This window comes from Xenopus laevis, chromosome 4L (genome assembly GCF_017654675.1).
Source record: "Xenopus laevis strain J_2021 chromosome 4L, Xenopus_laevis_v10.1, whole genome shotgun sequence".
Lineage (NCBI taxonomy): Eukaryota > Metazoa > Chordata > Amphibia > Anura > Pipidae > Xenopus > Xenopus laevis.
The window spans coordinates 132,984,022-132,995,535 of NC_054377.1; the positions used below are offsets into that span (position 1 = coordinate 132,984,022).

The following is an 11,514-nucleotide window of genomic DNA, read 5'->3' on the forward strand; positions in this document are numbered from 1 at the left end:
GCATTGAGGAGCTTAGACATAGCCTCAAAATTAACAATTGTGCCATTCATCTTGGTTAGAGCTCTTGATTTTTTATGGCCCTTGATTTTTTATGGCCCTTTGTATAACTGATGCCCAATATACTTCTTTCAGGTGACCCCACTGACTGCACTTAAGTTTGCAGAATTGTCAGTTAAAGCAGGAATTCCCAAAGGAGTCATAAATATCCTGCCAGGAGCTGGTAAGTAGAAGAGGACAGAATATAAGCTTAGCTATACATAGGGGCACATTTACTAATGGTCGAATATCGAGGGTTAATTAACCCTCGATATTCGACCCTCGAAGTTAAATCCTTTGACTTCGAATATCGTAATAAGGAATAATCATTCGATTTAATGATACAAAGGATTTTAATCCATCGATCGAACGATTTTCCTTCGATCTAAAATTGGCTAGAAAGCCTATGGGGATCTTCCCATAGACTAACATTGGTGCTCGGTAGGTTTTAGGTGGCAAAGTAGGTGGTCGAAGTTTTTTTTAAAGAGACAGTACTTCGACTATCGAATGGTGTAATAGTCAAACGATTTTTAGTTAGAATTGTTCGATTCAAAGTCGCAGTCGTAGTCGCAGAGCCTGGCCAACCCGGCCAGGCGCCCTAGGCAACCTGGCGGGCCACGGCGCCGACTCTGTGCGCGCTTGACTGCGCATGCGCAAAATTTTGCGCCAGCGCGAAGTTTCGCTCCGCCGCGCATGCGTGAAATTTCGCTCCACCGCGCATGCGCAAAATGTGTTCACGCATGTGCAGAATAGCATTTATGCGCAAGCCGCCAGTGGCAGTCGGGGAGAGACGGGACCAGACACGGGGTAGGCGACAGAGCAGGTACGTGCCTGGCGCCCCCCCAGCTTTGCGCCCTAGGCACGTGCCTACTCTGCCTACCCCTAGTTCCGGCCCTGTGTAGTCGAAGGTCGAAGTAGCCAATTCGATGGTTGAAGTAGCCAAAAAATACTTCAAAATTCAAAGTATTTTTTATTCTATTCCTTCACTTGAGCTTAGTAAATGTGCCCCATAGTGTCTGTGTTTTTCATGTACTAATGCAAAATGCAAACTACTTGGGCAGTCTGCCGTATTTTCTCCCTAAGGTGCACCTAGCAAAAATAGTAAATGTGACCTTGTAAGTGAAACATCCTTTACAACTGTCAACAGGTTCTCTGATCGGCCAGCGTCTCTCTGACCACCCTGATGTCAGGAAAATTGGTTTCACCGGCTCCACTCCCATAGGAAAACAGATCATGAAAAGGTAAATGTAGAATAGATATAAACTTGAACATTGTAATTCATCTCTCATTCTTGTAAGATAGGGAATCATAGTGTAAACAGAAGGTACCGTTGGACAACAGGACATCTAATATAATGACTTTCTTGTCCCCTCTAAGCTGTGCAGTGAGCAATGTGAAGAAGGTATCCCTGGAGTTGGGTGGCAAATCTCCTCTGATCATTTTCCATGATTGTGATCTAGACAAGGCAGTCCGCATGGTGAGCACATATTTATGCCGTAAAATATTTGGGGGGGTAGTGTTTATGTTTGCAATGATTTGTAATGGAAAGAGAGTTAAGGACACTTAGGTTTGCTGGATAATAAAACACACTTTTATGAGCTGTAATATTGGTATGTAGGCAGCCATATCAGGTCATTGTGCCTGATCCTGTGCTTGCACAAAGAGCCAGCAATGGAAGTGCTTTCAAATAAACTATTGTTCCTCCAACTGGAGGAGTTATGGCGGGACTTGGATTTTTTCTACTGAGTGCTATTTCTATATCTACCAGGGAGCTTTCCATTTTTCTGTTTATAGGCTGCTGGCGGGGTAGGGAGGGGGTTATATCAGTCCAACCTGCAGCGCAGCAGTAAAAAGTGACTAAAGTTTATCAGAGTACAAGTCACATGACTGAGGGCACCTGGGAAATAACATGTCTAGCCCCATGTCAAATTTCAAAATTAAATATAAAATCTGCTCTTTTGAAAAATGCATTTAGGTGTAGGTTTCTGCTGGAGCAGCATGATGCCTTTTGAAAAAAAAAGAAACATGTTTCCCATGACAGAATCCCTTTAAGTCATTACACCTATTGTCCTCTGGCATTTCAGCCTTGTGTGTCCTGAATAACATGGGAGGTATTGATTTGTGCTATAGGAAGCACTAGAAAAACCTAAAGGGGCACGGTGGAGAGTGCCCCACAGTTGTAAATAAGCCTTCTTTTTGCTTTACATGATCTTTTACTCTATTTACCTTAAATGTACCTTACCATTTATTTCTCTGTCCCTCAGGGGATGAGCTCTGTGTTTTTCAATAAGGGGGAGAACTGCATTGCAGCTGGCCGACTTTTCCTAGAAGAATCCATCCATGATGAGTTTGTGAAGAGAGTGGTAAGTATCAGGCCCAGGAACTGAAACCAGGGATTCATAAGAAGGGCTGAACGCCTGGCAGATTTGTACACAGATTTGTGTCTACAGAGAAGTTCTCTAGTGAAGGAGAATAAATACACGCATGTAAACCACATCCACAGAATTTATAAATAAATAATTTAAGAAACTTGGACCACTCAAGAAAAGTATACTTTGTACCATTGGTGTATGTTATATTAAGTCTCCATTCAGACTTCTGTAATCTATGTGGGTACAATAACTGCTTGCACAAAGAATTTTTAATGTGACTGCTTACCTGGGCACTCTGGAGTTGTAGTATCTCATGAACCCATGGTATTGCTTGAACTGGAGTTTACTAAAGTCAGATCCATTTCTAAGAATGTGACTGCAATCGTTTACATTCCCACTCTTGCACAATTGTTACAACATACCACAAACTGAATGCAATTGTTACGGTTTGGACGATATTGTTCCTGTAGTTGGTTTCCATGAAAAAGAGCACTTTAGTAAAGCAGGCTCCACATCTTCTGGGCAGCAGGGTGTACTGCAGCTTAAAGGGCAACTATTGTGTAAATTAAAATGTAATCTAAGCTTCATCATATTGAAATATGAAACTGTCTAAATACAATCAATTAAACATTCTGCATAGTTTCAGTATCTGTTTTTCTTCATTCTCTGTTCATGCAGCAGTTGGGTGTCAGATATTCATCGACAGTTAGATCCAATATATCTTATCGGAGGGCTTTCTTTCCTAGCAGATGTATAAGAGCTCTCTCAAATAACTGATTCCAGTACAAACAACATCTGACAAAATAACTGTCTTCTGCACAAATCCTGCATGTAGAGAGACACGATGTCTGGTGATTTTTAATAGACTGAGCTCTAACACACTTTCTAGGCAAAAGGACTCCCCTATAAGATATATTGGATCTAACTGTTAATGAATATCTGACACTCAACCATTGCATGAAGAGAGAATGAAGAGATGAAGAGATGCTGAGAGAGGCAGAATTTTAAATTAATTGTAGAATGTTTCTTATTTCAGTATGCTGAAGCTTATATTACATTTTCATTTTTGGAATTGTTCCCCTTTAATTAACCTAGATGTATAATGGCAAAATCTCTACTATATTAAATATACACAATGCAAACTGGAACAGCCTTTTTCCAGTGTAACGTATTGTGTTGCTGTTCCATGTTGTGCCATAATACAGCCCGTTATGTATATCGTCTCACTGAGTAGCCACTGGCTGGGAAGAGTGAAGTAGAGATAATGAAGGGGCAGTTGAGGTAAAAGAGGGTGATAGGATTGTTACAGTTAAAAGGGGAAACTGGGGGGGATAGAAAGGTAGAGTGTCTGGTCCGTTACTGGAACACAATATCGCAATAAGGAAAATGGAAATTAATCTGACTTACACTTTGCCTTAGAATTCCACAGGATGCTGGAAGGTGCAGCTCAGGAACTGAGCAGGGAATAAAGCAAGGAATAGAGCCTATTGATTTCTACATCTCTCTCCTATCAGGTTGAAGAAGTGAAGAAAATGAAGATTGGGGACCCACTGGACAGATCCACAGATCACGGACCACAGAACCACAAAGCTCACCTGGATAAACTGATTGAATACTGTCAGACAGGAGTGAAGGAGGGGGGCAAGCTGGTGTATGGGGGGAAGCAGGTAGAGAGGCCAGGTCAGTGATCAATACTTAATTTATAGTCACTATTGATTATTTGTTAGCTTTATAAATGGGTAATAGGCACTGCCATGGACATATTGGACCAGATTCAATTCCATGAGAAAACTTTTTTTCTGGTATATAACATGAAACCATGGGCAAGATTCAATTTGAGGAGAGAATATTTTTCCTAATTCAGTTCTAGTTTTTAGACTTTAATAGCTTTTTCAGGTGATAACCAGTGAGACAACTTTTTCTTGCTGAATTACATCTGGTTCTATGGGAGAAATTGAAGTAGGACATAAGCTTTTCTCATCTGGCCCATTCTCTGGAACTGGCAGGGCATGAAACACGAGAGCATTTTACAATCTATGGTATTCGAACATTCATCCTAAATTCTTCCTTTACTATGCAAAACTGCTGGGAGCTATGGTTAACCCCAAACAGCTGACATCCATATCTCAAAGCAGCATCTGACAAAGCTAAATATATCACATATAGAAATATGTCCAATCCAGTCTAAGATGAATGTGAAGTTAACATGAAGCTGAAAATGAGACAATACAATATATAATTTTAATACCATTTAAATATAAAGAAGGCGCCTGCATTGGTTTCTGATACTGGTTATAGGAAAATGTATCTGGGGACTGCAGCCTGGCACCCTCTGGGTCTTCCTTGTGGCAATGCAAAACCTGAACTGGCACCCTTGATCTTCCCACACAGTCTTTCAGTACTGGATTCTGTGTAAGCCACCCTTTTAGGCCTCATCCCAGTTATTAACGTGGGGGTTGATTATTTCTAGAAACTGCAAAGGCAGCTTTCAGAGGGGACCAATATGGCTGCAGTCTAAGTGGGCCATTATAGGGGCTAGTAAAGACAAAAATTCCAACACAAGTAATGGGTAGGAACATTTTCAGTTATTTTTCTGGCACTGTGCAAAAGAAGTTCCCTATCCTTCGCTAGCAAATTATCATATTCTCCAGGTCTGAGATAAAGAGTAAGGGGTTTATTTATTAAAGCCCTAATGCTAAAAATGTGGAGTTTTTTTTGCTATAAAATACGAACTTTTAGTGGAAAATTTTTCTTAATTTATTATACCCTGAGGTATCTGTTGAGGTCCTGTAGAAGTCAATGGCAGAGGTCCTATTTGCAATTTGAAGATATTATGGTCTGCACTGGGTTTTGTACGATAATCCGAACATTTCAGACTTTTCCACTGATTTCACAAAAAATTCGGACTTTTCAGGTGTCAAATCTGAAAAATTCAGATTTAAAACATGAGAAAAATTTGGATTCTAACAAATAACCCCCTAAAGTTGTAAGGAATAAATAATAAAACAAAGCAACATGCATTGAAAATGTGTTGGAACAAAACAATGTAGGTTTTATAAACTTGGTAATTTTAAAAAAAATCAGCAGCCTTCAACAAATTTTTATCATTTCCACCCCTATATCCAGGGCCCTTTATTCTTTTTCAGCAACTAGTATTCAGCACTGGCAGTGCTTTAGAAAACAATGACCTATAGTACTTGTGGCATGTTTGCAAAATCACTTACTCTTTGCTCCAGGGTTTTTCTTTGAGCCGACCATATTTACGGATGTCACAGATGAGATGTTTATCGCAAAAGAGGAATCATTTGGCCCTGTAATGATCATATCCAAGTTTAATGATGGGTAAGTACTGGGATGGGTCATGTGTCACTTGATGAATCAATATGGATTTACCCTAAAACCAAAGTTGCCTACTTCTGTCTAGTGTGGCACAATTATGCCCAACAGACAGCTCAGAGGCCATATACAACCCCTCTGTGAACAACCAGGGTCGGACTAGGCCTGCAGGACACTCGGTGAGCTCTAGTCCTCGTGGGCCCCTGCCAGCTCAGACCCATTCCATCAGCTTCCACCCAATCACACGAAGAGAGAAGAGAAGGCAAAAAAATAATTTTTTCTGTTGTTTTAGGGACATTGATGGGGTTCTTAAGCGAGCCAATGACAGCGAGTTTGGCCTTGCCTCAGGAGTATTCACCAAGGACATCAACAAAGCTCTCTATGTCAGCGAGAAGCTTCAGGCCGGAACTGTGTTTGTAAATACCTACAACAAAACCGATGTAGCTGCACCCTTTGGGGGTTTCAAACAGTCTGGATTTGGAAAGGACTTGGGTAAGAGATTATACAATACGGCAAAACCCCTCAATAGCTGCCATGTCTAAGGCCAAAGGTACATGGGAAATTTGCTTGCCTCTACAAATTGATAACTACTGATCGTAACTGATTCCCATAACCCAAACGAACACCTAGTACCATCTGTTTTAACTAAATATCAATACAGTGGGGATTTAGGGTGTTAATGGCCCAGGCTAGCCTATCATGGTGCCAGCACATATAAAACCACAATATGATGTGTCAGGAGTAAGCAATGGAATGGAGAGCAGAAAGTTCTTACATAAGGTTGCATTAATATTTACAGGCTGCCACAATGTTGGCACAGATCTAATGCCTAAGCAGTGTGCCAAGCCTTCCTTACCACAGGACAGTCTCTTTCCTTAGACTAAAAGGGTTGCAGCCTGCAGGCTTCTGGACAAACATCCAAACTCAACCAACCTTTCTATTACATCTGTTTACACATCTCTCTGATTTTAGTCCTAATAAAACCTTAAAGATTATAGAAATACAAATTTAATTCAACCCTTTTCAATGTAGGTTCACCAGAAATAAAGACTTTTTCCAATTACTTTGAGATAACTTTTAGTATGATGTAGAGAGTGATATTCCTAAATAATTTGCAATTTGTTTTAATTTTTTATTATTGAAGGAGTTATTTAGCTTTTTATTCAGCAGCTCTTTAATTTGCATTTCAAGCAATCTGGTAACCAAGGCCCAAATTACCCTAGCAACCATGCACTGATTTGAATAAGAGACTGGAATATGAATAGGAGAGAGTCTAAATGGAAGGATCAGTAATAAAAAGGACACAATAACAACACATTTGTAGCCTTACAGAGCATTTGTTTTTTTTAGAAGGGGACAGCAACACCCATTTGAAAGCTGCAAAGAATCAGAAGAAAAAGACAAACAACTATAAAACTATAACAAATTAAATAATGAAAACCGATTGAAAAGTTCCCTAGAATTGGTCATTCTATAACATACCCACCCCTTTAAAGGCAGCTGTTAGAATTGATACAATAGTTGCTAATACTCCAGAGTTGATGCTGAGAAATGTATCAACTAATTGTATCAACTAAATGTAGCAAATTGTAACAGTTCAGATGTTCCTGGATCACTGAGCTGCCAGACTAAAACACCAGAGGCACCAACATTATAAAAATAAAAATGAAAAGTCATTGAAAAAAGTCTTTATTTCTGGTGAACAATCTGAAATCAATTGAACTGAAAAAGGTGTCTGGAAGGTGAACAACCCCTTTAAGAAAACTGAAATTTCTATGTGCATTTTATAAATTTAAGGATCAGGGCACAAGCTCAGATTCGGGGAGATTAGACGCCCGGCGACAAATCTCCTCTTCTTCGGGGCGACTAATCTCCCTGAACTGCCTTCCACCAGGGAGAATGTAAATCACCGGCAGGAGGCAGTTCAGGGAGATTATTCGCCCCGAAGAAGAGGAGATTTCTCGCCGGGCGACGAATCTTCCCGAATCTGAGCGTGTGCCCTGACCCTAAAAAGCATTTCTTGGAGAAGAGAGTCAAAACCAGGGCCTGTCCCTAGAAATTAGAGACAACTGGACCTTTGATTTAATGTAAATATCTGCTCTTTTTGAGCCCCTGTTGTTAAATAAAGGTACATTTTTTAATACAGTGCAGGATTTGGACCTGCTTTTAGTAACAGTCTGCTAAAATTGATTTATACATGGCTGAAACTAAAGTGGAAGCAGAACCTGGGATTGAACCTGGGTCTAGGAGATATAGCGGGCATTGGGTGTTTCAATACGTTTATGAAAAATCTCTTATTCCCAAAGTTATGGAGAGCCATAAAATGATTCTGCTGTAGGGCCAATAACTTCTCGTTATGTCATGAAATGTATAATAACTATTCAATATTCTGGCACTAATGTTAATGAAACCTAACCCAATGGAATTCAGTTTGGCTATTTCAATTAACAGACTTTATTTCTCTTCATATGTTTCAGGTGAGGAGGCACTGAATGAATACTTAAAGACAAAAGCTGTCACCATTGAATACTGAGGAGATTTGCAGCCAATCATTCTAGTAAATGAAGATGAGCTTGTGCCAATAATGCCCGAAATCAATAGAGAATGGATATTAGGTCCTCTCTGTAATTGCATTTACAAAACCTGCAATGATCTCCATTGTATTAGAAGTCCTAAGCAAAGACATTGAGGTGTCCCCATGGGAAAGATGGGTGCTAAGGAGAAATCATTTATGGTGTGCCACTCACAGCTTCCTGGCATATGTATGTTAGGAAAACTGTCAATCACTGGAGCGGAGGTGGCACTGGGATATGTCGAGTAAAGTTCTAAGCCTTATCAATCTTATCAGTGAAGATGTGTCCTATGTGCTCTGATATCAGCAAATCCTTCTCTGCTGGTTGAGGTTACAGATGTAAAGCAACGTGCTGTAAGGAACTATTTTGTAACTCTACAGAATACTTCCATTTGCGAGCAGATGATTATTGACTGCCCTGCTACACTATGTATATATAAATAGAAAAAATGCCTAGATTTTCAGATCTCTTCCAGATTTGCCCTCAGTTGTACAGTGCTTTGGAATATGGGGTGCTTTATAAATAAAAATTAATTGTAATCAAAGCTGTAAAACATGAAGTTTTTTTGGGGCTCCATGAAGTTGTTATAAGCAGCTATTTTGTGTTGGTAACGAGAGTTAAACATTTGGCACCAGGTCTAGTAACCTATAGCATACAACTTTTGGATATTTTGTGGGGGTTGGATGTTTTGGTCCTGTTCACTGGGCTAATAAAAATACCTGGCAGCAATTACTTGTGCCATTCTCCTAATCTGCAGTGCCATAGGTATAGAGAAGGGACTAAAGCTGGTCAAACATTGAAAGCACCGCTCATTTCATCCGGTCACCAAACAAGTGGACCTTTTCCCAATTTGCTAACCTTAAGGTAGGACAATATCAGGATGATCCCATCATTTGGCAATCGGACCAAACTATACAGGCTGTTGGAGCAAGGACCACCACAAATTTATGTGGCTCTAGTTCTGCCAAGATTCAAACCTCAACATCTGGACAATTTTGAGCCAGGTATTGGTTGGAGGACGCCATGCATGGGCGGATATGCTGCCATCTCAGTCCGTCTGTAGCTCTTATGTGACCAACTTAATACATATGTTCAATGTCACCAGTGTAATTACCCACAGTAACCAATCATATCTTTTCTTTCATTTTTTTATTGGGTGCTTTTAGTAAATGCACTGATCTGAATTTTCACCAAAATTAACAAATTAGCGCTTTACTGCTATCGGGCTGCTGTGAAGCTGGACTTGCTTACAGAGTATTGCATACTTTATGTCTACCCTAATTGTTTCTCAGTCATTAGTTGCCCTGAAAATGTCCTGTTATGTCAAAAAACATCCCTGGCCATGCTATGCCTTAATACAATGTACTTCTTGTAATGCACCTAGGATTCTCTAGCTTCTATAGTTTTAGCATTGCATATCAGTTAGTTGTTAGATACTATCACGCCAAGGGAGTGTATCGAAATTCATCAATCTTCAGTTACTTACATCATATATTTTGAGTGGGAAAACTTCTAAGTCCAAAAAACGCTGGAGTTTTTCCTTTTTTCACGGTTATGGGCTGCAAAAGTGTTTAAAATTTTGTGTAACCAGTTTCCCCCATACATTCTATAACACATGGGAACATTATTTTACACTGGGCTTTTATGTAGGGCATTATAACAACTCAATTGACTTTATTAGGGTTCCTTAGCATGTCTAGTTATCAGTGTGTAGGGATGTGAAAATTACCCTTACACAAGTGGGTCCTTATGGGGACCTTATGCTTATGTAACCCCTGTAGTTCTCACAGTGTACACCAGATGGCACTGTGCAGTAGTATAAAAGTCTTCGGAACCATGAGGTCTGGGTCCATTGCTTTAGCCAAACCAAACAGGCTGGAAGGGAATGGGTACATGTTGACCCTAGGCGCATTGGCCCTAGTAATTAGATAGCATACTCTTTTATAGATCACTCTAGGAGTGATAGAGAGGTTATATAGTTGAGCAGCTCAAGGCTCTGCCGAGGATATTAGTGGGATTAAGATCCCAGGGTATTACTGACCCGTAGTAGGGACTGGATCCACAGGACCCGAGAAAATTAGTTAAAAAATATATATTTTATTTGTACAAGTTAAAAAATTTATATTTGCATCTCCATCCGCCCTACGCGTTTTGCACCCACTTGGGGCACTTAGTCATGGGCTCTCACTCTCACTGCCGCTCACTGGAATAACCCTGGGCCGGTGCAGTTTTCTGCTGATAAGAGCACAGGCCTGGGGTTTCAGGTAAGTAAATACATTCACTTGGGTGTGCCTAACATTTGGCACACCCAAGTGCTGCAAGCTTTTCCTTTTCCTTTAATGGAATCCTTACATCACCTAATAATAGAAGTAAGGACTCGAACTGGTCCAGTAACTGGAGGCAAATGAAAGGTGGGATGTCATAGATCCCTTAGTGTGTTTGTTCTGAACTTGCAGGACTTGAAAGTTGGAATTTAAAACTGAGCACTCGCTGCTGCACTATTCTGTAGTGCAAGAGGCCAGCAATTTATGTCTATGGTAAATAGATCAGAGACCAAAAGATGTGAGTTCCTCCAAAAATTAAATAGACAGTAATTTAAAAAATACAAAAAAAGTTTATTAGGCCATATTAGGAAAAGGCCTAAAATGTTTTGTGCCTAGACGGGCACTTACTCATAGGCTAAGTGGCACACCCCTGTACAATGAATATATAGGGGTTATGACCAATCAATAGGCATTTTGTCTTCACTGATTGTGATTGGCTAATACATGTGATATCTTGATTGGACATAACCCCTTGTACAGGGGTGTGACATTAACCTATGAGTGCCCGTATAGGCACGAAAGGCGTTAGGCCTTGTCCTAATATGTACTAATAAACTTTTTTGTATTTTTTTAATTACTGTCTATTTAATTTTTGGAGGAACTCATCTTTTGGTCTCTACTCTATGTATACAGTACGTGTCTTTGGACTCAGCTGAACTGTGAGTATGTCCTCCCTTTTTCATATTTGATTTATAAAATTGTTATTACTTTAGTAGTGCTTATACAAGTTGGTTGCACCTTTTGCTTTATTGTAGTTCTATGGTAAATAGGTCAACAACAAAAAGCAAGAAGGAACCTCATATTTATTGAGGAACAAATTTGAGTAGGTCGTAATGCACTCTGAGCAGAACTTTAAACCACAGTATTTCTGTT

General features: G+C 39.9%; 1 protein-coding gene across 2 annotated transcripts in view; it reads left to right on the plus strand.

Moving 5' to 3' along the window:
* Window positions 1-8,861, plus strand: part of aldh1l1.L (aldehyde dehydrogenase 1 family member L1 L homeolog) — a 30,695-nt gene extending 21,834 nt beyond the window's left edge. Inside the window, exons 16-23 of one of the 2 annotated variants that reach the window (XM_018256711.2) lie at window positions 133-220; window positions 1,184-1,277; window positions 1,414-1,513; window positions 2,301-2,399; window positions 3,923-4,088; window positions 5,645-5,750; window positions 6,037-6,236; window positions 8,222-8,861. In XM_018256711.2, the coding sequence (XP_018112200.1) occupies window positions 133-220; window positions 1,184-1,277; window positions 1,414-1,513; window positions 2,301-2,399; window positions 3,923-4,088; window positions 5,645-5,750; window positions 6,037-6,236; window positions 8,222-8,277 (909 nt within the window). In that variant the 3' untranslated portion in view covers window positions 8,278-8,861. 2 annotated transcript variants of the gene reach the window in all.
* Window positions 8,862-11,514: the final 2,653 nt, after the last annotated feature.